The 25,662-nt window shown below is 43.5% G+C and overlaps 2 protein-coding genes across 6 annotated transcripts; both read left to right on the top strand.

Moving 5' to 3' along the window:
- Positions 1 to 2,007: 2,007 nt before the first annotated feature.
- On the top strand, positions 2,008 to 14,035 carry LOC139912345 (uncharacterized). 4 transcript variants are annotated; one of them, XM_071900120.2, is made up of 14 exons: positions 2,008 to 2,043; positions 2,434 to 2,526; positions 2,637 to 2,730; positions 2,818 to 2,905; positions 3,104 to 3,440; positions 4,327 to 4,420; positions 5,683 to 5,770; positions 6,485 to 6,791; positions 7,359 to 7,452; positions 8,253 to 8,340; positions 9,980 to 10,298; positions 11,278 to 11,371; positions 11,538 to 11,625; positions 12,310 to 14,035. In XM_071900120.2, the coding sequence occupies exons 2-14, from the start codon at positions 2,466 to 2,468 to the stop codon at positions 12,865 to 12,867; spliced, it is 2,310 nt and encodes a 769-aa protein (XP_071756221.1). In that variant the 5' UTR covers positions 2,008 to 2,043; positions 2,434 to 2,465; the 3' UTR covers positions 12,868 to 14,035. The 4 variants fall into 4 exon arrangements, 1 of the variants encoding a protein (XP_071756221.1); XR_013504337.1 differs by having other exon boundaries at positions 2,039 to 2,526; positions 12,310 to 12,980; positions 13,073 to 14,035; XR_013504336.1 differs by having other exon boundaries at positions 2,039 to 2,526; positions 12,310 to 12,980; positions 13,042 to 14,035.
- Positions 14,036 to 15,693: 1,658 nt separating this feature from the next.
- On the top strand, positions 15,694 to 25,607 carry LOC139912343 (protein FAM3C-like). 2 transcript variants are annotated; one of them, XM_078282851.1, is made up of 10 exons: positions 15,694 to 15,720; positions 17,184 to 17,225; positions 19,795 to 19,878; positions 20,124 to 20,186; positions 20,276 to 20,381; positions 21,921 to 21,979; positions 22,082 to 22,132; positions 22,281 to 22,365; positions 24,500 to 24,626; positions 24,736 to 25,607. In XM_078282851.1, exons 1-10 carry the CDS (start codon positions 15,702 to 15,704, stop codon positions 24,823 to 24,825), a joined length of 726 nt encoding a protein of 241 aa, XP_078138977.1. In that variant the 5' UTR covers positions 15,694 to 15,701; the 3' UTR covers positions 24,826 to 25,607. The 2 variants fall into 2 exon arrangements, with proteins under 2 accessions (XP_078138977.1, XP_078138978.1); XM_078282852.1 differs by lacking the exon at positions 20,124 to 20,186.
- Positions 25,608 to 25,662: the final 55 nt, after the last annotated feature.

The following is a 25,662-nucleotide window of genomic DNA, read 5'->3' as shown; positions in this document are numbered from 1 at the left end:
ACTGAGAACGTTACTGAATGGATCTACAGCCAAGCTTTTTCAGCTAGCTCTCTGTTTCTATCTGGTTATAAGTTGTTATATACTGTATTTAGACATTGTCAACTTGGACCTCCATGATGGAGCCGGCTGCAGTTGCTGGGAGATTTGTGATGGAACTGTGAACCTCTGTTGTAAATCTGGACACTGTATATAATTTCACAAAGTGTTACCTGTAAAAGTGCATAATGGCTATATACAGTACACGGATATATATAACATAAACATAAACATTCCAAGTTCATTGGTGGTGGATATGCTGTTTTTTGTTTGTTTGTTTTATTAATAATAATCATAATAATACTAATGTGCTTCTCTATTGCACACTGTAGGGAAATAGTCTTTTCTGTTGCCTCTTGCCCCCTAAAACAGAGAGGTCAGAGGTCAAGGACCGCTACAGAACAGCAGCAGGGAGGGCAGGTGTCTGTTTGGTTCCAGTCTACCTGTAAGTTCTTACTCAAGGCTCATATCAAGGTATTAAATCCTTCTCCATATTCAGTGTGGTTCAGACTTCCACAAGTCTACAAGGCATGGGAACTTCACAGGAAGCAGAGGCAAAAAAAAAACCTCCCCTGTATACTTTGCACCTGAGATCCTACGGAAGCTGATGAGGGCCAAAAACCCTCCTCTTTGTTGCCATGGCAACCAGCAGTGTGTCTGAGCTGTTTGGATGCTTTTATGATGGTTCTAGATACTTCAGTGTTCTAAGTAGTGTGGTTAGGTGTGTTGTTCCACAGTGTCAAATACATTTTAAACCATTTTGATTTTGTTGTTTGATGTTCAATGCCAACAGCAAAGTCTCTCCACTGACAATAATGAAATTTAAAGAAGCACAGATGCTATCATTATGTTCACACATGTAATTCATTAAATTGTCTTCTCAATAGCATGGAGCCTACAGCTGATGTTAAAGTTAAGGAGACGCAAATAACCAGAACAGCTTTTATTATGTCTGAAATGGTAGAAGAGATGAAAAACAAACCAGTTTACAGTCTCAGTGGAGCCTGGACCGCTGTGGAACACAGCCAGTGACTCGCTCAAGATTAGATGAAACTTTGTTGATCCCAGTGGGGAAAATGGGTCATTGCAGCAACAAATGGTAATAAGATACAGCAAAGAAAAATAGAATATAAATAGGAACAGAACAACTGAGGATTATACAAACATACATAATCGACAGTTTCAAAACTATATCATGTTGGGTATCAGTGGTGCGCACAGACTCTGAGTACTACTGGAGGCTCGGTTTGTTAAAGCACCTGCCGTGTCTTGGGTTCGAAATTGGCCTGGAACCTTTGTTGCTTGTTACATCATCCATCTTTATAGTCTATTTTCACTGTGAACTATCTAATAAAGCAGAAATGCACTAAAATAATATTTGAAAGAAAAGTTAGGCAGTCCAGGGGGTGCCGGGGAGAAATGTCTGGAAATCTGCTTTTAAAAACTTGTTTCTGATGAGTTTAGTACAGTAACATGTACAAACCCGTTTAAGGGAGAAAATTAAATATACTTGCATTTCTCACTGAGAGTAATATGTAATCAGATCTAAAATGAAATGCAATATGAAATTGAACTTTAAAGTGTCAAACAGGACCCTACCAAAAGTAGTTTCTTTTTTTAGCAAAATAGTTTCCATTTCCATCTTTCATTTTAAAGAAACTAAAAAAAAAAAAGTTCCCATAGAAGATAAGAAATATATAACAAGTGAGAGGAAAATAAGAAGTTACACTTTACTGTATAGGATGTGACAGTCTGGCTCCTCTGCCCACCCTGTTACTATTTTATTAAATGGTAAGTATTTAATTCTTATTTATTTCTGTTGTATTAAATGTTAAATATTTCTAGTTTATGAAATATAATGCTAGCCTGTTTAGGTTTCCGTCTGGCTCCGCCCCCCCGGTCTGTCGGTCACGTGACGGAGGGCAGCCCAGGCGGAGTTACCGAGCGCACCCAGAGCAGAGGAAACGGGATGCAGGCTAGCTCTGCTCAGAGGAATAACTGGTAACGGTATTATTTACGGTTCTATTCACTTTTATGGCGATGACATAAATAACGTTAGACAGCAGAGGTTGGGATTACTTCGTCGTAGCGGGAACCAGTGTCGGTTTGGACCGGGGAGAACGGCTCTATGTTGGCTTGTTGTTATTTAGGTTAGCTAGTTAGCTAGCTAGCAGCCTACTTCTCATCGGGTTACTGCAGCCTCAGAGGAAACAGCTAAGCGCCAACTGGTCAAAGTTAAATAAATCTCTACCGGGAGTGTTTTGCAATGGACAAAGAAGCATTCTCGTAGGAGAAACAAAGCTGGCAAACTTGCAGAATGTGGTAGCGGATGTAGTTAGCATCAGGCCTGAATACCAACACACTTCCTTCCCTGCTTCCTTCCCCCTTCCTCCCTAGCTGCCTCAGGAATAGAGCCCTTCTCTTCTTCCATGATCACAATGGAGTCGGCCCTGAATCCGCTGCCCCAGCTACCAGAAAACTCCTACAAAAGTAAGTAACCATGGTGTACATTAGATATATACAGGTTTATGTATACATGAGCTCAAGCAGAAGACCTGATAGCCTGCCAGTGCTGATACCTGTTGACCTTTGACCCCCAGTGACTGAGGAGGATGTCAAGAGGCTGATTGAATTCCGGGCATCCAACGAGGCTCTTTTCACAGGGAAAAGGAACTCTGCCAAGATAGCATGGAAGTACGTACAGGTTTTGCCTGTCAAACCTCTTTGTTGATGTGTTTCCTCTCAGCTGACTTGATGTAACCCACTCTGTATTTCCTTCAGCACCATTTTAAAAGGCTTGGGCCTTCAAGGGAAGTTGACAGCAGACCAAATTGCCAAAAAATGGGACAATCTGCGGACAAAATACAAGGTAAAGAGTGTGTATATGGCGCAATAAGGTCATTACAATTGTCAGACAAATTAAACTTGTAATTATAGTACCTAGTGGGAGAGGCATCTGTATCTGCATCTATCTGTAGGTATCTGTATCTATCTGTAGGTATCTGTCCCTATCTGTATGTATCTGTAGCTATCTGTAGGTGTCTGTAAAGGTTCTTGTGTTCTCCAGGACCTGAAGCAGCCCTACCAGGGCCAGGACGGCCTAGGGGGCGCTGTGGACTCCTGGCCCTGGTTCCACATCATGGATGAAGCCATGCAGGGTCGGCTCTACAACAGCAACCTGGTGCTGAGCCCAGACACCGTCGGCAACGCCGGTCACCGCGGCAACGACCAGGTCAGCCAGAACCCAGAGAACGCCGACATCCTGGAGTTCCTCATCAAAACAGAGATGGAGGACACGGTGGCGGCAGAGAGCGCGGAGGATGATGGGACGGTTCACAGCGAGGCTCCTCCCTCCGAGGGAGTCCCTATGGGCTGGAGGAGGATGTCTGAGTGCACCTATAAAAGTAGGCAGCTAAACCACAGATGAGTGGCATGGAAACACCTTTACTTCTTTCTGCTGTTTATTACTTAGGTGGTTGAATTCAGACAATACTAGCAGACCAGAGTATCTGTGACTTGCAGCGACATCACTGTTTTTGTGACGCTGCCATATTGACTCTTAGTTTGACTCCCAAAACAAAACAGTTAGTGAGAGAAAGCGCCTACCATTCCTGATTTATCAAATAATGCACTTTACTTACCAAGTTAAAATGCCTGTCATATGTTGTGTCATTGATTGTAATAATTGTGTCAGGATGGAGGGGGGAAATTTCATCGTTTTACTACTGAGAAAGAACCAACAACTTTGTCTCTTGAAGATGAAGGACTTTCGGATAGTTCACCACCCTGAAGGGTTTCAGCGGAATAAAGAGACAGGTTGTGAATAAGACGTAGCAGGTTATGAAGATGTCATGAAACAACAGATCAGGGAGTTTATCTGCAGACTTTAGTGGTGTCGGCCATGTTGGAGGCAGAGAGGAAGAGTCACTTCCTCCAAGGATTTAAATCTCTAATCTCTGTTAAATATATCTTTGAGTTCAGATGAAACATTTGTTTGTTCATGGTTGATTGTTGTATAATCTGTGGTTATAATGGAATGCTGTTTGGCAGTCAATATGGCGGTATCAACAAAACACTGACATCACTGCAAAAGTGCAAATCATGGATAGCTTTGTGCTTTAATGTGCAGCTTTTCTCTCCAGCTAGCGAAACCCTTAGCCAGTGTGTTGTTATTTTCTACTTTTGAATATCTCTCCTCTTCCAACTTGCTCCCCCTTCCAATTTGCTCCCAGTTTATTGTAAATGTCTGTCTATCAACATGTGACTGAAAACTGGTTTTCTCTTTTCCAGTGACAGAACCAGAAACAGAGAGAATGATCAAACTTCGAGCCGCTAACGAAGCACTCTTCACCGGCAGGAAGCATTCAGCCAAGCCGGCCTGGAGGTGAGTGGAGGTTCAGATTCTTTTTGTTCATCGTCTGGTTGAACAGTCGATGAACAGGGGAAAAAAAGAAAAAAAAAAAAAACATGACCCCCCCCTGCCCCCTGTGCGATAATATCGTATATCGCAACATTTTGGCGGGACAGTATTTGATATTTAATTTAGGATATCGCCCAAGCCTAACCAGGATCAGAACAGTTTCTTCTAGGTCCTATAGAGCTCTGTTCCCAGATCAGTCCAGAGCCAGGCTGGTGGGACTGTAGCTTGTCCGGTGTTTCCTCATGGAGGCGAAGGCTGAATCCCCGTGTCCGGTCTCACGGCCTCACACACTTTCAGGCGTGCTCCTGCTTCCATCAGGGCTTTGAGTTGTCTCACTGCAAAATCAGCAACTGCTTAAGGGCTCTGATTAGGGCTGCAACTAACAATTATTTTCATTGTCGATTAATCTGTCGATTATTTTCTCGATTAATCGATTAGTTGTTTGGTCTATGAAATGTCAGAAATTGGTGAAAAATGTCGATCAGTGTTTCCCAAAGCCCAAGATGAAGTCCTCAAATGTCTTGTTTTGTCCACAACCCAAAGATATTCAGTTTACTGTCATAGAGGAGTAAAGAAACCAGAAAATATTCACATTTAAGAAGCTGGAATCAGAGAATTTTGACTTATTTTTCTTAAAAAATTACTCAAACCGATTAATCGATTATCAAAATAGTTGGCGATTAATTTAATAGTTGACGACTAATCGAGCTCTGATGTGAACTTATGAAGACTTCCATGTGGACTTTTAGCGAGTCTGTAAATCTGCTGACTTTCCAGAGGGAATTGCCTCCTAGTATCAGTCACGTCAATAAATAAGCACACTGGGGAAATGTCCAAAAAATGTGAAGACACCAGGTGTGGCAGGTGTTGGCAAGAAAACCTTTATCTGTAAATGTAAATTGAGTATCTTGCTAGTGTAGGGTTTATTGCACTTGTGTATACTGTTGTTTGTATCTTCATACAAACTTGTTTTGAATACAATTTCCATATATTTTCATCTGATCGATGAAAATAGACGGTCAAGTACAGTACATCGGGACTTTCCACATGAGACAAGGCAACATGTGACGTTACAAAGCCTGTCTCGTTTCTCCTTTCGATATCATTTCAAGCCCTCACACCCTGTCACACTCTCACACTGCACTGTCGCTCCAAGTCCGTGAGGGCTCAGTCCGCGAGTCTGGAGTCCGGACATTAGGATTCAGCCAAAGTGTGTTTTCTTGCAGAGCCATTCTGTACGAGTTGGGTCTTCAGGGGAAGGTGACCACCGACCAGTTGGCCAAAAAGTGGGACAACCTGAAGAGGAGATATAAGGTAGGACCGTCCACCTCCACCTCCAGTAACAATCTGTCCATGACTTGCAGCGACCTCACTGTTCTGCTGACACCGCCATACTGAATCCCAGCTTGACTCCTCTCATTCACAGTTAGTGAGAGAAAGTGCCTACCGTCACTATTTTATTAAATAATGCACTTAGCAGGTACCAATTAAAATGCCTGTGATATGATGTGCTGTCCGTTGTAATAATCATGTCGGGACGTTTCCCCGCTGAAGAACAACTTTTCTCTTGAAGATGAAGTACTTCTGGGTACTTCCCCACCCTGAAGGGAAATACTGAAATGCATCAGTACTTTTGTTCCCCTTAAGGGTTTCACCGGAATACGCAGACAGGTTGTGAATAAGACGTCGCGGGTTCTGCAGATATGATGAAGTGACAGATCAGGGAGTTTATCTGCAGACTTTAGTGGTGTCGGCCATGTTGGAGGCAGAGAGGAAGAGTCACTTCCTCCAAAGACTTGAATCTGCTTTAAATATATTTCCTTTTCTTACCAAGTCAGGTGAGACGTTTACTTGTTGTTTAGTCTGTGGTTATAAAGGAACAGTGCTTTGGGAGTCAATATGGCGCCGTCAACAAAACACTGACGTCACTGCAAGTCATGGATAACAGCAGTGTGTGTTGGGGACAGCGGTGACAGGAGGATAAGGTTCCCTCTATGGACGGACTGTAGAGTTTCCTGTCTCTCTCAGGAGCTGAAGTTCCCGGCTCGAGGCGTGGAGACCAACCCCAACTCCTGGCCCTGGTTCTACCGGATGAACGACGCCATGGAGGGCCGTTTCGCCGGCTCGGCGCCCATCCTCACGCCCATCGTGGAGGACGGAGACGAGGAGTGCGAGCCGTCGCCGCCGGCGCCCAGGAAACGAGCCCGCCGGAGCCGGGGGGGCATGGCCGAGTTCCTGACCGAGTCGGAGATGGATCTCCTGGTCGACAACGAAGACAAGAATGGATCCACCGCTCTGGGAGATCTGCACCGGATGGCCGAGTTCACCTACAAACGTAAGGAAGGCTGGAGTACTGTGTGTGTGTGTGTGTGTGTGTGTGTGTGTGTGTTTGTTTGTTATGAACGATTAGTATTTTTGTCCCCTGTGTGATGCATCCATCCATCCATGTGTCCATCAAACGTGAAATGTCAGACACCACTTCAATTCAATTTAATAAATCTTTATTGTCCCCGAAGGGCAATTCAGGTGCAGCATTAAAAACATTGGAAACTGATACTGCACACACACAAATGTAGAAACACAATATACCCAAACATGCCCCAACGCAGCATACACCCACTCAAACATCAAGTAGTAATAAAATAAAGTGCAGAGATTAAGCATGCCACCACTGGTTTGGTTTTGACCAAACTTGGAGGGATGAAGCATCTTCGTGTTCCAGTGTTTAAAAACATTTCACTGATTGGCCTGATAGGGGCGCTATCATTTATGATCAAAATTTGAAAAGCCATAAATGCTACAAATGCTACACCACTGGTGTGATTTTTACCCAACTTTCAGCATTGGCTGGTGGAGAGTTATGTTCTGCTGTGTGTAAGCTGACCTCTGACCTTGATTACAGTATCAGAAGAAGACACCAGGCGACTAATTGAGTTACGAGCCGCTAACGAGTCTCTCTTCACCGGGAGGAGGAACACCGCCAAGCCGGCCTGGAGGTAAAGGAGCATTCCACCAAATCTAACGGTCCATCCACTTTATTCCTCTGTTGTTCAGATTTTATATCTGGGTTGTAGTTCTTGTTGATCTGGGCGGTGATGTATAACAATCAATATAAAAAATATGTTTTTACTAATGTACATAGATGTTTCATTCATTCATTAACATGGGGGGGGAATGTGGATCTGGATTTACTGTTATGTGCCTCCCTACTGAAAATATCAGAGCCAGTACAGGTCACATAAAAACATATAAAAAATTATATAAATAACATAAAATCACAGCACTAAAATAATCTGGGCAATACTGTTCAGTGATGCCTGTCTGTATTTTCAGTAGTAATCTCCATCCAGCCCTCACTGAAGCCCAGACACTTAATAACTGAACAGTCAAACTGTTCTTTATAAAGCAGAGATATGACAATAGCAATGCTGTAGTGACGCTTTCTATGATGTTTCTTATTGCTTTTTAAAAATGTGTGTCCCTGTATGTTGCTGACTGCCTGAATTTTTATGAATGTTTTTCTTCTCAGGTCTCTTGAGATCTCCATCGTAATGAGACTGATTAAATAAAGGATAAATGAAGAAAACACAGGAATAGCATCCAGGAATTGTTCTGTGGGGTGTCATTGATCTTTATCTTGTTGTCAGTGGGTGTTTTCTGAGTCTTAGGCCTGTGACGTGGTCTACGCTCGCAAGAACACAAAGGGCAACACAAAAAAAATACCATTTATGTGGAATGATCCGGGCATGTTGCCATTTTCTACCGTTTTATATGAAATGAATGCTTCTGTCCACAGGGGGATAGTGAAGGAGATGGGACTGACAGGGAAGATCACTCCTGACCAGGTCGCCAAGAAGTGGGACAACCTGAAGACCAAATTCAAGGTACCAGACACCAGTTTGATCTGTACTGGAACCAGAACAACTGTCAACACTGGAAATCTCAATCTGTCTACTAATCTGTTGAGTAAATAAAGTACTGTCCCACAGACTCTGTACTACACAGTGTGTGGTAAATGTCAACATACTGTGTGTCAGTCTGAATGTACTACACTCCAAACTGGTTTTTGTCTCTGATTGGTTGATTCTGCCATCACATCATAGCGCATGGCATTATGGGTACTGTGTTTCTGTGTAGTACTTTTCTAGTTTGACACTGGCTACACCTTGTACTGTACTACAGCAGTGTAGTACATCATCTAGATAACTTAGTGCTACTATCTGTCTTATCTACCTGTCTGTCTCTCTACCTGTCTGTCTTATCTTCCTGTCTGTCTTATCTTCCTGTCTGTCTCTCTACCTGTCTGTCTTATCTTCCTGTCTGTCTCTCTACCTGTCTGTCTTATCTTCCTGTCTGTCTCTCTACCTGTCTGTCTCTCTATCTGTCTGTCTTATCTTCCTGTCTGTCTCTCTACCTGTCTGTCTTATCTTCCTGTCTGTCTCTCTACCTGTCTGTCTCTCTACCTGTCTGTCTTATCTTCCTGTCTGTCTCTCTACCTGTCTGTCTTATCTTCCTGTCTGTCTCTCTACCTGTCTGTCTCTCTATCTGTCTGTCTTATCTACCTGTCTGTCTCTCTACCTGTTTATCTTATCTTCTCGTCTGTCTCTCTACCCGTGTCTCTCTACATGTCTCTCTCTACCTGTGTCTCTCTACCTGTCTGTCTTATCTTCCTGTCTGTCTCTCTACCTGTCTGTCTTATCTACCTGTCTGTCTCTCTACCTGTCTGTCTCTCTACCTGTCTGTCTTATCTACCTGTCTGTCTTATCTACCTGTCTGTCTCTCTACCTGTCTGTCTTATCTTCCTGTCTGTCTTATCTTCCTGTCTGTCTTATCTTCCTGTCTGTCTCTCTACCTGTCTGTCTTATCTACCTGTCTGTCTTATCTACCTGTCTGTCTCTCTACCTGTCTGTCTCTCTACCTGTCTGTCTCTCTACATGTCTCTCTCTACCTGTCTGTCTCTCTACCTGTTTGTCTCTCTATCTGTCTGTCTTATCTACCTGTCTGTCTCTCTACCTGTTTATCTTATCTTCTCGTCTGTCTCTCTACCCGTGTCTCTCTACATGTCTCTCTCTACCTGTGTCTCTCTACCTGTCTGTCTTATCTACCTGTCTGTCTCTCTACCTGTCTTTCTCTCTACCTGTCTTTCTCTCTACCTGTGTCTCTCTACATGTCTCTCTCTACCTGTGTCTCTCTACCTGTCTGTCTTATCTACCTGTCTGTCTCTCTACCTGTCTTTCTCTCTACCTGTCTTTCTCTCTACCTGTGTCTCTCTACATGTCTCTCTCTACCTGTGTCTCTCTACATGTCTCCCTCTACCTGTCTGTCTTATCTTCCTGTCTGTCTCTCTACCTGTCTATCTCTCTACCTGTTTATCTTATCTTCTCATCTGCCTCTCTACCTGTCTGTCTCTCTACTTGTCTGTCTTATCTACCTATCTGACTTTCTACCTATCTGACTTTCTACTTGTCTGTCTTATCTACCTGTCTGTCTTGTCTACCTGTCTGTCTCTCCACCTGTCTATAGGACCTGAAGTTTCCTCCTCGGGGGATGGAGGGCCAGACTAGCCCCGCCTCCTGGCCCTGGTTCCAGCTAATGAGCGACGCTCTGGAGGGTCGGCTGGCGGGGAAAGCTCCCAGAGTGACGCCTCTCTGGAGCAACGAGGAGGACAGCGTCTTCGGCTCGTCTCCGCCCCCCGACAGAGATTGTTTATTGGCCGAGAGGGGCAGCGTGTCGGAGCTGGAGAGCATGGTGGGCGGAGACAACGCCGAGGCTGATGGGAACGTTACCTACATCGACGCCAGCGGGGAGGAGTGTTCGACGCCCTCCGACCTCTCTTACAAGAGTAAGACAGGTTCTTCTGTATTAGTAGGACAGGTTCTGTGCCCTCTGACCCTAACTCCTCCATCAGTAGCTGGTGTTTGTCTCTGAGCATCTATCTCTACCTGTCTGTCTCTCTATCTGTCTGTTTACTATCTCTACCTGTCTGTCTCTCTATCTGTCTGTTTACTGTCTCTACCTGTCTGTCTCTCTATCTGTCTGTTTACTATCTCTACCTGTCTCTCCATCTGTTTACTCTCTACCTGTCTGTCCCTGTATCTGTTTACTCTCGCTACCTATCTGTCTCTCTATTTGTTTACTATCTCTACCTGTCTGTCTCTCTGTTTACTCTCTCTACCTGTCTGTCTCTCCATCTGTTTACTCTCGCTACCTATCTGTCTCTCTATTTGTTTACTATCTCTACCTGTCTGTCTCTCTGTTTACTCTCTCTACCTGTCTGTCTCTCCATCTGTTTACTCTCGCTACCTATCTGTCTCTCTATTTGTTTACTATCTCTACCGGTCTGTCTCTCTATCTGTCTGTTTACTATCTCTACCTGTCTGTCTCTCTGTTTACTCTCTCTACCTGTCTGTCTCTCCATCTGTTTACTCTCGCTACCTATCTGTCTCTCTATTTGTTTACTATCTCTACCGGTCTGTCTCTCTATCTGTCTGTTTACTATCTCTACCTGTCTGTCTCTCTGTTTACTCTCTCTACCTGTCTGTCTCTCCATCTGTTTACTCTCGCTACCTATCTGTCTCTCTATTTGTTTACTATCTCTACCGGTCTGTCTCTCTATCTGTCTGTTTACTATCTCTACCTGTCTGTCTCTCTGTTTACTATCTTTACCTGTCTGTCCCTGTATCTGTTTACTCTCTCTACCTATCTGTCTCTCTATTTGTTTACTATCTCTACCTGTCTGTCTCTCCATCTGATTACTCTCTCTACCGGTCTGTCTCGCCATCTGATTACTCTCTCTCTCTCTGCCTGTCTGTGTGTCACAGTGACAGACCAGGACACCAGGAGGCTGATTAAACTGCGAGCCGCTAACGAGGCGTTGTTCACCGGGAGGAGGAACGCTGCCAAGGCTGCCTGGAAGTAAGATACTGTCTTATGTACTGTATAGGCACATATCATACACCTGTCTGAAGTACTGTACTGTCATATAGATGTAGAAGTGTCAGACGTCAGTCGGTACTGATGCTGTATTTAACTGTGTGTACGGTGGCCCTGATGTTCATGTTGTCTGTCCTAACTGTAACAGAGCCATCCTGAAGGAGCTGGGGCTGCTGGGAAAGGTCTCGACCTACCAGATGTCAAAGAAATGGGACAATCTGAAGAGGAGATATAAGGTAGTCTGTTAACCAACTACCAGACTACTTAACAAACTGCCAGTCTGCTTGAGGCTGTGATAACATAGGATGCTTTTTTTTTAACCCTTTTAGTATTTTCAGTGATTTGGTTTCAGCAGGCACACGTCTCCTCTAAACTTTGCGCCTGGTGTTTTGGACGCTGTCCCGGGCTCATGTCTTAACTTTAGTCTTGCCATGCATTACTTGAATGTGAAAAAAGCCCTTGAACCAGGCGCTATCTAGGTGGAGCTCTTGGACAAAGATACAGAGTCTGCTTAACAAACTGCTGAGAAACCATTGCAAAATTACTACAATAACTTCTACAAGTGCTGTCATATGATTTTGCTGCATGTTTGAATTGCTTTGACTGGTGTCCTTGTTGTTGCATTACTGGTTTTTTTCATTTTTTTTGTTGCTTTCTTATCTTGTTGACTTGGTATTTTTTTTTTTTTTTTTTTTTAGTTATAGTAGACTAACTATGTGTTTTTAGAATAGAGTAGTTTACAGTAGACTAACTAGATGTTTAGGCTGGTTGAGTTCAAGACATTTAAAGCGCTTCAAAATCACAAGTGACAAGAAATTTACCCAAACAGCTTTTTATTGGTGAGTAGATTTATCTCTCCTCTCCTCTCTTTTCCTCCCCCTCCTCCTTTCTTCCTCTCCTCTCCTCTCCTCTCCTCTCAGGATCTGAAGTATCCTCCAGTAGGGATGGAGAGTATGGCAGACAGCGCCTCCTCCTGGCCGTGGTTTCATCTGATGAATGAAGCCATGGAGGGTCGCCTGGCAACCAGCGCCCCCCTCCTCACCCCCGTCACTCAGGAAGACGAGCAGCAGCCGGACCCCGCCCCCAGACACAGGCCACGCCCCCCTCCCCCCTCCTCGTCGGACTACGGACAGGAGTCGTTCGGCGACGCCCCGGACCAGTGCCAGCGGACCGCGGACCAGTGCGACGGGCCGCTGGGAGGACTGGACAGGGAGTGGGAGATGGTCGAGAGAGAGAGGGCCGCGGTGGAGAGAGAGAGGGAGATGGTGGAGAGAGACCGGGCGGCTGTGGAGCGAGAGCGGTCGGCGGTGCAGGCGGAGAGGCTGTGGTTGGAGAGGGAGCGGGCGGCGGTAGAGCGAGATAGAGCCATCGTGGAGCAGGAGAGAGCGGCGCTGGGACGGGAGAGGGAGGTTCTGGACCAGCGAGCCTTGATGCTGAACTCTGTAGGACACTCTGGACACCTCAACGCCCTGATGTAGACCATCCTGGACGTATAGACTGCGCTGGTAGAATACGCTGGTTTACCACCCAGGTAGACCACAATTGGATGTAGGATCCCCTGGTAGAAACCGTCTGGAAGACTGTCCTGGAGGTATAGACACCCTGGAGGACTATCCTGGAGGTGTAGACCATCCTGGTAGACTATCCTGGAGGTGTAGACCATCCTGGTAGACTATCCTGGAGGTGTAGACCATCCTGGTAGACTATCCTGGAGGTGTAGACCATCCTGGTAGACTATCCTGGAGGTGTAGACCATCCTGGAAGACTATCCTGGAGGTGTAGACCATCCTGGTAGACTACCCTGGAGGTGTAGACCATCCTGGTAGACCATCCTGGAGGTCTAGACGCCCTGGAAGACTATCCTGGAGGTGTGGACACACTCATAGTCTGTCCTGGCGGTGTAGACCCCTCTGATAGACTACCTGGAAGCGTATACCACTCCTGGATGTAGACCACCCTGCTAGAAACCTTCTGGTAGACCATCCTGGAGGTCTACACCACCCTGGGATGTGGACCATCCTGGTAGACCTCCCTGGATGGACAGGACGATTGGAGAAGGTTCAGTTTGAGTGTTGAAGCTATTCAAACAGTGGCTGAGTAGCCTGGACATTCATCTACATTAATATACATTCTGTACATTCTGTACATTATCTACAGTATCTTACAGGACGTAATCTTCATTCTGGACATCATTCAGCCTCCACAGACTTTTGGCTGAGCACTGCTGATGATTTTAGACGTTTGGAAGCACAGGAGCTCCTTTTAACTCTGATGGAAGCCTTAAGAACTGAGATCTGGTCAGTGGCTCAGCTGTACAGTTCTTCTTCGTGAATGCAATAACCATGTTGTGTCATTCTCCATTAAATTAATATGGAGCCACGCAGCCAAACTCTGAATGTGTGTAAAACATCACATCTCTTGGTTCGCAACATCAATGTGAAATGTTTTGTCATTTTCAAACAGCTGTATTTACATGTATATTGTTGCTAAAAATACAAATGATTGTCTGAGGATTGGTCTTAGGATTTAACCAAAGCTCATCTGTTTGTTTGTAACGTGGCAAATCTATTTTTCAAGGAAGGCCACGGCCTGATGACACGTTCGTGTATTAGCCTTCAATAAACGGACCAGAACCACTACACAGTATATTGATAATGTCTCGCAGAGCTGATGTTATTGACCAATGGTTACCATGGAAACCTGCTGCTTATGAAATACCAAATGGGTTTTTGATAGGGTCATGTGACAAAGCTTTGTTGACGTGGATGAATCCATCCAGCCTTCGCATTGGAGCAGAGCGAGGAAGAGGAAGTGTGTTGAGTGTGGGGCTCTGATACCAGACTGAAGGCTGCTGATACTGATCAAGTCGATCCATCCAAGTCGATCCATAAGGTGCTTCAGCTTGCTCACAGTAGAAGCTGCATTGTAAAGGAAATTAGCTGCACTATTTCCATTTGTTGCCTCTCCATGTATCCTACTCTTAGGAGTAACTTATTTTTATACAGTATGTTATAAATAATGTAAAACATTAATATCGCAGCCTCTTTTGAAGTTTGCTCATTTCCTCATCTATTTCATATTTACAAGGTGTATATGTTTGTACAAAAAGGACATGAAACATAGGAAGGAGGAGGATTGTTTTGCAGACAGATCGCCCAAATTAGAAAACACTGACAGCTGGCCGGGTCTGTAGTACAGATATGAGGCTACATGTTCTGGTTTAGAAATCACTACTATGAAATACAACTTGATGTAACAGTTCAAATTGTCTCCAAGCCCCTAAACTTAGTCTTCCATTCATTGTCAGTAGGCAGCTCCAGGTTGTACATAATGTGACATCATTATTCTGGTTTCTGGCTTTGGAAAGTGCTTGTTGCTCCTCACAAATACAGATTAAACTCTTCTAAGCCATAGGAATAGTATTAATATTATAGTATATATAATAATTATAGTAATAATATGTATTGTTAGGTTTGAGTGGTATTGCCCTTTAAAGCCTAATGAGGATTTTGAGGTATCCATCTGGAAAGCAAAACTACTACTAAAACGTACATTCTGTATACTTCTACCTGCCTCCACGTTCTGCTTGTCCGTGTCTCAGCTTCTGGGATGAAGATGGCAACCGAGTCCAGAGATATGACTCTCAGACTGATGGTCTTCCACATAGAGCTGGAAAAATTGTGTGTGAAATTGAAAGTGAAATTATTTTCTTAACAATGCTCTGATATTCTTCACCAGCCAAACCAGAAATTCCACCTCGCCCTTTATGATCAATTTGTGCTTTACTTAATGTTGACAGTAGAGTGAGTTGGATGACAAGAGATTACAAACCTGTAACATTATAGCTACATGGTGCGAGTCAACCATCTGAACCAACAGGATGTGTGGGATCCTCCTTCCAAATCAGACTGGATATTTAAATGAGGTTTCAGTCATACGGTGCCCAGAGTGTCCTGAACTCTGATTTAAACTGCTGAATGCTTCTTTGTGCCACTCAGAGCTGCATGTAGAAAGTAACCCACCACTATTCACACTAACAGTGACTCCATAACCTTTAATATTCCATCTGTTTCTCAGCTGGCAGCTGCAGAATGGCTTCTTTCACCTTTAACACGGTGAATATTTTTATTAGCATAAGAGGAAGCTGAACTTGGACTCACTGGCGTCAATCAGAACAGTTCCCAGCAGCCTATTGGCTGTAACCAGGTAACGGGGTGGGGTGGAACCGGACTGACCGGTCGGTCCGGCAGGTCTAGCATCTCCTCTGCAGGACTCTCCTCCTCAGTTTGACAGGAGCCAGGACATCAGCAGCATGCTCACAATGCAACTAGGTCAGTTCTAAACTTTCATATTGCAGCTCTGTCGTTTAACCAGAGTATTTGTATGCACTTCCTTTTGAAACAGACTCAGCTGAGAGTGAACTGCCTCTCAGCCTGATCTGTTCTACCTGTACTGTGATTTAGTCTGTACTGTGGAGCTGTGATATAGTCTGTTATAGTCTGTACTGTGGAGCTGTGATATAGTCTGTTATAGTCTGTACTGTAGAGCTGTGATATAGTCTGTTATAGTCTGTAGTGTAGAGCTGTGATATAGTCTGTTATAGTCTGTAGTGTAGAGCTGTGATATAGTCTGTACTGTAGAGCTGTGATATAGTCTGTTATAGTCTGTACTGTAGAGCTGTGATATAGTCTGTTATAGTCTGTAGTGTAGAGCTGTGATATAGTCTGTACTGTAGAGCTGTGATATAGTCTGTTATAGTCTGTAGTGTAGAGCTGTGATATAGTCTGTACTGTAGAGCTGTGATATAGTCTGTTATAGTCTGTAGTGTAGAGCTGTGATATAGTCTGTTACAGTCTGTACTGTAGAGCTGTGATATAGTCTGTTATAGTCTGTAGTGTAGAGCTGTGATATAGTCTGTTATAGTCTGTACTGTAGAGCTGTGATATAGTCTGTTATAGTCTGTAGTGTAGAGCTGTGATATAGTCTGTTATAGTCTGTAGTGTAGAGCTGTGATATAGTCTGTTATAGTCTGTAGTGTAGAGCTGTGATATAGTCTGTTATAGTCTGTACTGTAGAGCTGTGATATAGTCTGATTTAGTCAGTAGAGTGATGATAAACTCTGTCATATAGTCTGTAGTGTAGTTATGATGTAGTGTTATAGTGATGATATAGTCTGTAGTGTAGAGTGATGATATAGTCTGTAGTGTAGAGTGATGATATAGTCTGTAGTGTAGAGTGATGATATAGTCTGTAGTGTAGAGTGATGATATGGTCTGTAGTTTAGAGTGATGATATAGTCTGTAGTGTAGAGTGATGATATGGTCTGTAGTTTAGAGTGATGATATAGTCTGTAGTGTAGAGTGATGATATGGTCTGTAGTTTAGAGTGATGATATGGTCTGTAGTGTAGAGTGATGATATGGTCTCTAGTGTTATAGTGATGATATAGTCTGTAGTGTAGAGTGATGATATGGTCTGTAGTGTTATAGTGATGATATAGTCTGTAGTGTTATAGTGATGATATAGTCTGTAGTGTTATAGTGATGATATAGTCTGTAGTGTTATAGTGATGATATGGTCTGTAGTTTAGAGTGATGATATAGTCTGTAGTGTTATAGTGATGATATAGTCTGTAGTTTAGAGTGATGATATAGTCTGTAGTGTTATAGTGATGATATAGTCTGTAGTGTTATAGTGATGATATAGTCTGTAGTGTTATAGTGATGATATAGTCTGTGATATGGTATTTCATCTCTGCCGTCCCTCCATCAGTTCACCCTTAACTGTTTTTGCAGGAACAGGAACAAAAAAGATGGTGAACCGACATGCCATCAGAAGTAAGTTCGACTAGACCGACTGTTCAAGTCCATGGACTGGATTCAGTGTGTGTGTGTGTGTGTGTGTGTGTGTGTGTGTGTGTGTGTCAGTGTAATTGATTACAATCACCTGTTATTTTCCTACCAACTACATATTTAAAGAATGCGTAAACGGTTGTAAATATCAAAAATATGCACCACAGGCACAAGACACACAGAAGTTGCATATTTCTTTATATTTTGCATTGGACCGTTTATGTATTCTTTAAATATGTAATAATGTATTTAGAAATAAATACATTGATATATTATTATATAACATGTCATATAATAAATAGAATCTCAACATGGTTATGCTTCACACCAAGTAGATTTGTGGTATGTGGCGATGCCAGAGAGCAGCCAACTGTCTGGTTGGACTGGTGGAGCGAGCTGTTGAATCCTCTGAAGGAACCGGCCTCCGCACCGAGCCCAGGATCAGACGTGTTTCTGACGTGTTTCTGACGTGTTTCTGACGTGTTTCTGACGTGTTTCTGATGTGTTTCTGACGTGTTTCTGTGTTTCTGACGTGTTTCTGTGTTTCTGACGTGTTTCTGACGTGTTTCTGTGTTTCTGACGTGTTTCTGACATGTTTCTGACGTGTTTCTGATGTGTTTCTGACGTGTTTCTGTGTTTCTGACGTGTTTCTGACGTGTTTCTGACGTGTTTCTGATGTGTTTCTGATGTGTTTCTGACGTGTTTCTGTTTCTGACGTGTTTCTGTGTTTCTGACGTGTTTCTGACATGTTTCTGACGTGTTTCTGATGTGTTTCTGATGTGTTTCTGACGTGTTTCTGTTTCTGACGTGTTTCTGTGTTTCTGACGTGTTTCTGACGTGTTTCTGATGTGTTTCTGATGTGTTTCTGATGTGTTTCTGACGTGTTTCTGTTTCTGACGTGTTTCTGTGTTTCTGACGTGTTTCTGACATGTTTCTGACGTGTTTCTGATGTGTTTCTGTGTTTCTGACGTGTTTCTGACGTGTTTCTGACGTGTTTCTGTGTTTCTGACGTGTTTCTGACGTGTTTCTGACGTGTTTCTGACGTGTTTCTGTTTCTCATGTGTTTCTGTGTTTCTGACGTGTTTCTGACGTGTTTCTGACATGTTTCTGTTTCTCATGTGTTTCTGTGTTTCTGACGTGTTTCTGACGTGTTTCTGACGTGTTTCTGATGTGTTTCTGATGTGTTTCTGACGTGTTTCTGTTTCTGACGTGTTTCTGTGTTTCTGACGTGTTTCTGACATGTTTCTGACGTGTTTCTGATGTGTTTCTGATGTGTTTCTGACGTGTTTCTGTTTCTGACGTGTTTCTGTGTTTCTGACGTGTTTCTGACGTGTTTCTGATGTGTTTCTGATGTGTTTCTGACGTGTTTCTGTTTCTGACGTGTTTCTGTGTTTCTGACGTGTTTCTGACATGTTTCTGACGTGTTTCTGATGTGTTTCTGTATTTCTGACGTGTTTCTGACGTGTTTCTGACGTGTTTCTGACGTGTTTCTGTTTCTCATGTGTTTCTGTGTTTCTGACGTGTTTCTGACGTGTTTCTGACATGTTTCTGTTTCTCATGTGTTTCTGTGTTTCTGACGTGTTTCTGACGTGTTTCTGACGTGTTTCTGTTTCTCATGTGTTTCTGTGTTTCTGTGTTTCTGACGTGTTTCTGACGTGTTTCTGTGTTTCTGATGTGTTTCTGACGTGTTTCTGACGTGTTTCTGACGTGTTTCTGTGTTTCTGACGTGTTTCTGATGTGTTTCTATGTTTCTGACGTGTTTCTGACATGTTTCTGACGTGTTTCTGACGTGTTTCTGACGTGTTTCTGATGTGTTTCTGTGTTTCTGACGTGTTTCTGACGTGTTTCTGATGTGTTTCTGTGTTTCTGACGTGTTTCTGACGTGTTTCTGACGTGTTTCTGATGTGTTTCTGATGTGTTTCTGTGTTTCTGACGTGTTTCTGACGTGTTTCTGACGTGTTTCTGATGTGTTTCTATGTTTCTGACGTGTTTCTGACGTGTTTCTGATGTGTTTCTATGTTTCTGACGTGTTTCTGACGTGTTTCTGACGTGTTTCTATGTTTCTGATGTGTTTCTGATGTGTTTCTGACGTGTTTCTGACGTGTTTCTATGTTTCTGATGTGTTTCTGACATGTTTCTGACGTGTTTCTGACGTGTTTCTGATGTGTTTCTGACGTGTTTCTGATGTGTTTCTGACGTGTTTCTGATGTGTTTCTGACGTGTTTCTGTTTCTGACGTGTTTCTGACGTGTTTCTGACGTGTTTCTGACGTGTTTCTGTTTCTGACGCGTTTCTGACGTGTTTCTGACGTGTTTCTGTTTCTGACGTGTTTCTGACGTGTTTCTGACGTGTTTCTGACGTGTTTCTGACTTGTTTCTGTATTTCTGACGTGTTTCTGACGTGTTTCTGACTTGTTTCTGTGTTTCTGACGTGTTTCTGACGTGTTTCTGATGTGTTTCTGTGTTTCTGACGTGTTTCTGACGTGTTTCTGATGTGTTTCTGTGTTTCTGATGTGTTTCTGACGTGTTTCTATGTTTCTGATGTGTTTCTCTCAGGGATCCTGCAGTATTTGTTGGTGTCGGCGTCCCTGCTCATCCTTGTTATCGTCATCCTACAGAAATACAACTACGTTTTCAGTGGTAGGAGCTTTGAATGCAAATACTGTTGGTAACTCAGCCGTGATCATCAGTATCTCTGCAACCTGTCTAACTCTGTCTGTAACTCTGTAACTGTCTGTAACTGTCTGTAACTCTGTAACTCTAACTGCCCGTAACTCTTTAACTATTTTAACTAGTTTAACTATCTGTAACTCTTTATCTGTCTATAACTCTGTAACTGTCTGTATCTCTGTCTGTATCTCTGTCTGTATCTCTCTCTATACCAGCTGAGTTTCCACTGGCTGAAGGCAGACATAAACGGATCCCCAAACTGCTGTCTAAAGTGTCAGGTCAATGATCAACCACAGCACATCAGACCCGATCAGGACTAATCAATGAAGCTGATCAGGACTAATCAGCGTTGTGTTTTTCTCTCCAGATGGACTGTGCGGTGTGAAGAACTGTTCAGAGGATCACTTCAGCTTCTTCATCCAGACTGGAGCTGCGAATGTTGTGCCTCCAAAGATCTGCCTGGAGAACAAGCTGTAGGTTTCTCCTCCTGTCTCTCTCCTCCTGTCTCTCTTCTCCTCCTTTCTCTCTTCTCCTCCTGTCTCTCTTCTCCTTTCTCTCTTCTCCTCCTGTCTCTCTTCTCCTGTCTCTCTTCTCCTCCTGTCTCTCTTCTCCTGTCTCTCTTCTCCTCCTGTTTCTCTTCTCCTCCTGTCTCTCTTCTCCTCCTGTCTCTCTTCTCCTGTCTCTCTTCTCCTGTCTCTCTTCTCCTCCTGTCTCTCTTCTCCTGTCTCTCTTCTCCTCCTGTCTCTCTTCTCCTGTCTCTCTTCTCCTCCTGTCTCTCTTCTCCTCCTGTCTCTCTTCTCCTCCTGTCTCTCTTCTCCTGTCTCTCTTCTCCTCCTGTCTCTCTTCTCCTGTCTCTCTTCTCCTCCTGTCTCTCTTCTCTTCCTGTCTCTCTTCTCTCCCTGTCTCTCTTCTCTTCCTGTCTCTCTTCTCCTCCTCTCTCTCTTCTCTTCCTGTCTCTCTTCTCCTCCTCTCTTTCTTCTCCTCCTGTCTCTCTTCTCCTCCTGTCTCTTCTCTTCTCCTCCTGTCTCTCTTCTCCTCCTGTCTCTCTTCTCCTGTCTCTCTTCTCCTCCTGTCTCTCTTCTCCTGTCTCTCTTCTCCTCCTGTCTCTCTTCTCCTCCTGTCTCTCTTCTCTTCCTGTCTCTCTTCTCCTCCTGTCTCTCTTCTCCTCCTGTCTCTCTCCTCCTGTCTCTCTTCTCCTCCTGTCTCTCTCCTCCTGTCTCTATTCTCCTGTCTCTCTTCTCTTCCTGCCTCTCTTCTCCTCTCTCTCTTCTCCTCCTGTCTCTCTTCTCCTCCTGTCTCTCTTCTCCTGTCTCTCTTCTCCTCCTGTCTCTCTTCTCCTCCTGTTTCTCCCCTCCTGTCTCTCTTCTCTTCCTGTCTCTCTTCTCCTGTCTCTCTTCTCTTCCTGCCTCTCTTCTCCTCTCTCTCTTCTCCTCCTGTTTCTCTTCTCCTCCTGTCTCTCTTCTCCTCCTGTTTCTCCCCTCCTGTCTCTCTTCTCTTCCTGTCTCTCTTCTCCTGTCTCTCTTCTCTTCCTGTCTCTCTTTTCCTCCTGTCTCTCTTCTCCTGTCTCTCTTCTCTTCCTGTTTCTCTTCTCCTCCTGTTTCTCTCCTCCTGTCTCTCTTCTCTTCCTGTCTCTCTTTTCCTCCTGTCTCTCTTCTCCTCCTGTCTGTTCTCTTGTCTCTCTTCTCCTCTTGTCTCTCTTCTCTTCCTTTCTCTCTTCTCCTCCTGTCTCTCTTCTCTTCCTTTCTCTCTTCTCCTCCTGTCTCTCTTCTCCTCCTGTCTCTCTTCCTGCTCTGCTTATCTCTTCACATGCTGTCACTTCCTCCCTGCTTTCTTTCGTTCTTCTTCTCCATATTTTCTTCTGGTTTTCCACCCCTCCTTGGTCCTCCAGTCCTCCCTCTGGTGTCTCCACCTCCGGTTGGTTGCTGGTTGCTGGTTGCTGGTTCGTTGTGTTGATGACGGCGTTCGCTGACATTTACAGTATCATCAGTATGACTTGTATCTTCTTTTCTCAGCGTTCTTGGCTCGGCGACAAACAACGCCGGCAGTGGGATAAACATCGTTGTTGTGAATGGTGAGTGTTAGACCGGACTACAGCTCCGCTCTGCAGCGCTTCACTCATTTTCCTTCATAATAAACGGCCGTAGCTTCAGTTTCCAGCTTCTGTCTCTAACAGGAAGAACAGGAGAAGTCATCAAGAGCGGTCACTTCAGAATGTATGACCAAGGTACTTAACAACTACTATTACAATGTGGTTCTGTATAGCTTTATGGGTAAAGAAAGGCACTAACTGTGCTAGGGCTCTGGGTTCCACGTGCATGTGCTGCAAATGAATGTCAGAGATGTAAAAGGTGGACTGGGTGTTTGTCTTGCAGACGTTCAAGGTCTCCTCGACTTCATCAAGAGCATTGAGAAAGGCTCTGCTGTGCTGATGGCCTCCTTTGACGAACCTGCGACAAAGTAAATGTCTCACAAATTATCATTGTTTTATTTCCCTTCCTCTAGACGCCATTCACTGCCATTCAACTCCAAACGATATCAGAACTGTCTGAGATGAAGTGTAGTAGCGTAATCCATGCAGGTATGGCGGCGGTCTTGCTAAACTCTGCCTAATAAATCACTAAAGTAACATTGCTTTATGAACGAAAAGTAGTTCCTATCCAACTACATTTGAATGTTTTTTTAATTAAAGGGTAACTTCGGTATTTTTCAACCTGGACCCTATTTTCCCATCTTTTTGTGTCTAAAGGGGACAACAATTTTTGAAATTGCCGCGAAACGAGTTGCAATGTAATCCGACGGGGCAATTCGCACTGTCAATGTACGTCCACTAAAAGTGCTTGTTTTTGCCACTGACAGGCTCAGATTGTTATTATAAGTGTCTGACAACAAAAACAAGAACTTTTAGTGGACGTACATTGACGGTGCGATTTGCCCCGTCGGATTACATTGCAGCTCGTTTCGCGGCTGCCGGCTGAAGCGATCTCGCTCAATACTGGACCAGTTTCAAAAATTGTTGTCCCCTTTAGTCACTTAGACACAAAAAGATGGGAAAATAGGGTCCAGGTTGAAAAATACCGAAGTTACCCTTTAAAGCGTGCATTCAGAAAGCCCTGACTGGACGAACGTGGTGAGAGTGGGCGTGTCTACGACGTCAGGTAAAGATGGAACATTGGAACAAGGAAGCAGCAGCATCGCTGTCTCATCGGAGCAACGTCACACTCGCTCCACCTTTTTCAAACAAAACTCCACAATCTTTGCATACACTTTTTTGTTTCTATCAGAAGTCCCGCCTTAGACAACACTTCTGACCAATCAGCTAACATCCTCCATGGAGCCATCCTGCCTCATTTGAAACCTCCCAGCTGAGGAAGAGAGTGCTTCCTCCTGAAAGTAGTTCTTATGAAATGGATTAGAATAAGCCGATAAGTAAAACGATTTATTCTCCCACCTGTAGACCCACAAATCAGTCAGACCTAATTATAATAAAAAGCTTGTTTCTTATCCGCTACGAGATCTGTTTTAAAAGGTAGAGAACATCTGTAAGATGTAGGACATCTGCGAAGTCCTTTTAGCTACATGTTACCACAAAAAACAAAACAAAACAGAAATTTCATAAGGAGAGAGGTCGCTATGGAAAATGGCTTAACATTCACCATGGCCAAATTTATCCTTTGAACATCAGGTGCCACACTCTCCATTAAAAAGCCATCTTTATTATTCAAATTGTGATGTTTCCGTCACTAGGACCTCCATCAGACAAGAGATAGACAGCAAATGAGACATAATTATACAACAGTTATACAACACAGCAGAGGGCCGAGACACAGGGAGTGGTGGGGGCGGGGCCAGGGGAGTGGGCCGAGATGTGATTGGCCAAGGTGATCCTTGTGAGATTGAAGTTACACAAGGCCAAAGTACAAAACCACAAAAGACACATTAAAACTAGAAATGGGACGATCTGCTTCTCTCACGATATCATTCGATACGCGATATGAGGTTCAGGATTCAATACAACCACGATACGATGTAATAAATAAAAGTTCAGTCTGACTGCAGAATTGTGTTTATTTCTGAGCCACAAATCTTTCTAGAGATGGCATTGGCTCGCTAGAAGGTAAACAACAATTTAAAAATGTCATTACAAAGTGACAATAATATAATTTGGATGGAGAGCTTGTGAAATTGTGATGGGCAAGTCGTCTCATTTGTGATTACTATAGCAGAATAAAATGGAGCTGATATCACGATTCATTTTTCTGCCTCACGATACGTATTGTCACATTTTTGTATTGCGATATATTGAATTTCAATATATCGTCCCGTCCCTAATTAAAACACATTAAAAACACACAACCCAGACAATACAATAACAGTGGTAGGAGGCCTAGCAGACACAAGGCCAGTCTAGTAGAGGAAAACTCTAAGTAAAAAGTAAAGTAAAAAGTCTAGTAAAAGAACTTTAATAGCCAGTATCTATATACAGAAGCTCACAGGAACATCACAATTTTAAAAATAAAGATGTTTTTTTTAATGGATCCTATGCTCATTTAATCTTGTATGTGTGGTAAAATGCCGATCGCCTTTCTGACAGTTTAAACGACGAAGCGAAGAAGCTGATTGGTGAACTGGGCAGCTCTGCCATCCAATCGCTGGGCTTCAGAGACAACTGGGTGTTCGTTGGTGCGAAAGGAGGCGGGATGAAGAGCAGCCTTGAGAAGGTCAGTGCTCTCAGTTCAGATGGACTGACTGATGTGTCTCAGCTGGGTTCTGGTTCCTGAGGTTTAGACAGGTCGGTGTCACTTCTGTCTCTCTGTCTCTCTGTTCCAGCACCTAAAAAACGACAAAGAAAATAACAAATACGAAGGCTGGCCGGAAGTGATCGACCTGGAAGGATGCATCCCCAAGTACATGGAGTGACCTGCTGACCCGTCGCTCTTTAAAACATCAATAGATAAGATGTGTTGGCAACAAACAAAAACACACAATGTTGATCACTTTTGGGACGAGTATTCGTGGTATAACTGTTAGCCTCTGTACTGTATTTGGACACACATCAAACTACAGTATGTTAGGTGCTTTCTTTCTCTTGCAAACACCTGGTGTGAGAACTGGAGGTGAAATAAACTGGAACATTTTAGAACTCCCCACTGTTCTAACAGCAACTTTCAATTTTGTTTGGGCTCTAAAAAGCTGAATTATACAAAACATTACAAATATCTGCACCTTCATGTTGCTAAACATGAATTACATAAAAGGACGGCTCTTGGTGGAATCATTGGCCAAAGTAAGACACTATGAGACATTTAGTTTCCATACATATTCAAACTTAACCAAGCTTGTGTATGGCCAGTGTTTGACTGGATCAGGTGTGTGTGTGTGTGTGTGTGTGTGTGTGTGTGACGCTGTTCATAACAGGCTGTCAGCTGTTTTCTAGGGGTAAAATAACCAGCCCCTTCAACCATCCCCTTCAAAGAATATTTGGGTTGTGAGGATTTTTTATTGAGTAAAGGCAAAAGTTGATATTCACACTGTAAAAGAACTGGTCCTTCAGTAAAAGAAGCACGGGCTGCAGAAATGTGGAGCAAACCAATGTTAAAGAGCTTTTGTGAGATTATGCTTTTTTTCTCTTTTTGAAGTGAATACATATTTTTTGGTGCAATGAATTGTGTCCTAATAAAGGTTTTTAGATTTTATATTAATAGCAGAGTACATTGGACTTTATTTTGAGTGACTCATTTTTTTTTTTAACAGATA

This window comes from Centroberyx gerrardi, chromosome 4 (assembly GCF_048128805.1).
Source record: "Centroberyx gerrardi isolate f3 chromosome 4, fCenGer3.hap1.cur.20231027, whole genome shotgun sequence".
In the NCBI taxonomy this organism is placed as follows: domain Eukaryota; kingdom Metazoa; phylum Chordata; class Actinopteri; order Beryciformes; family Berycidae; genus Centroberyx; species Centroberyx gerrardi.
This window is presented reverse-complemented; position numbering and strand designations above follow the sequence as displayed.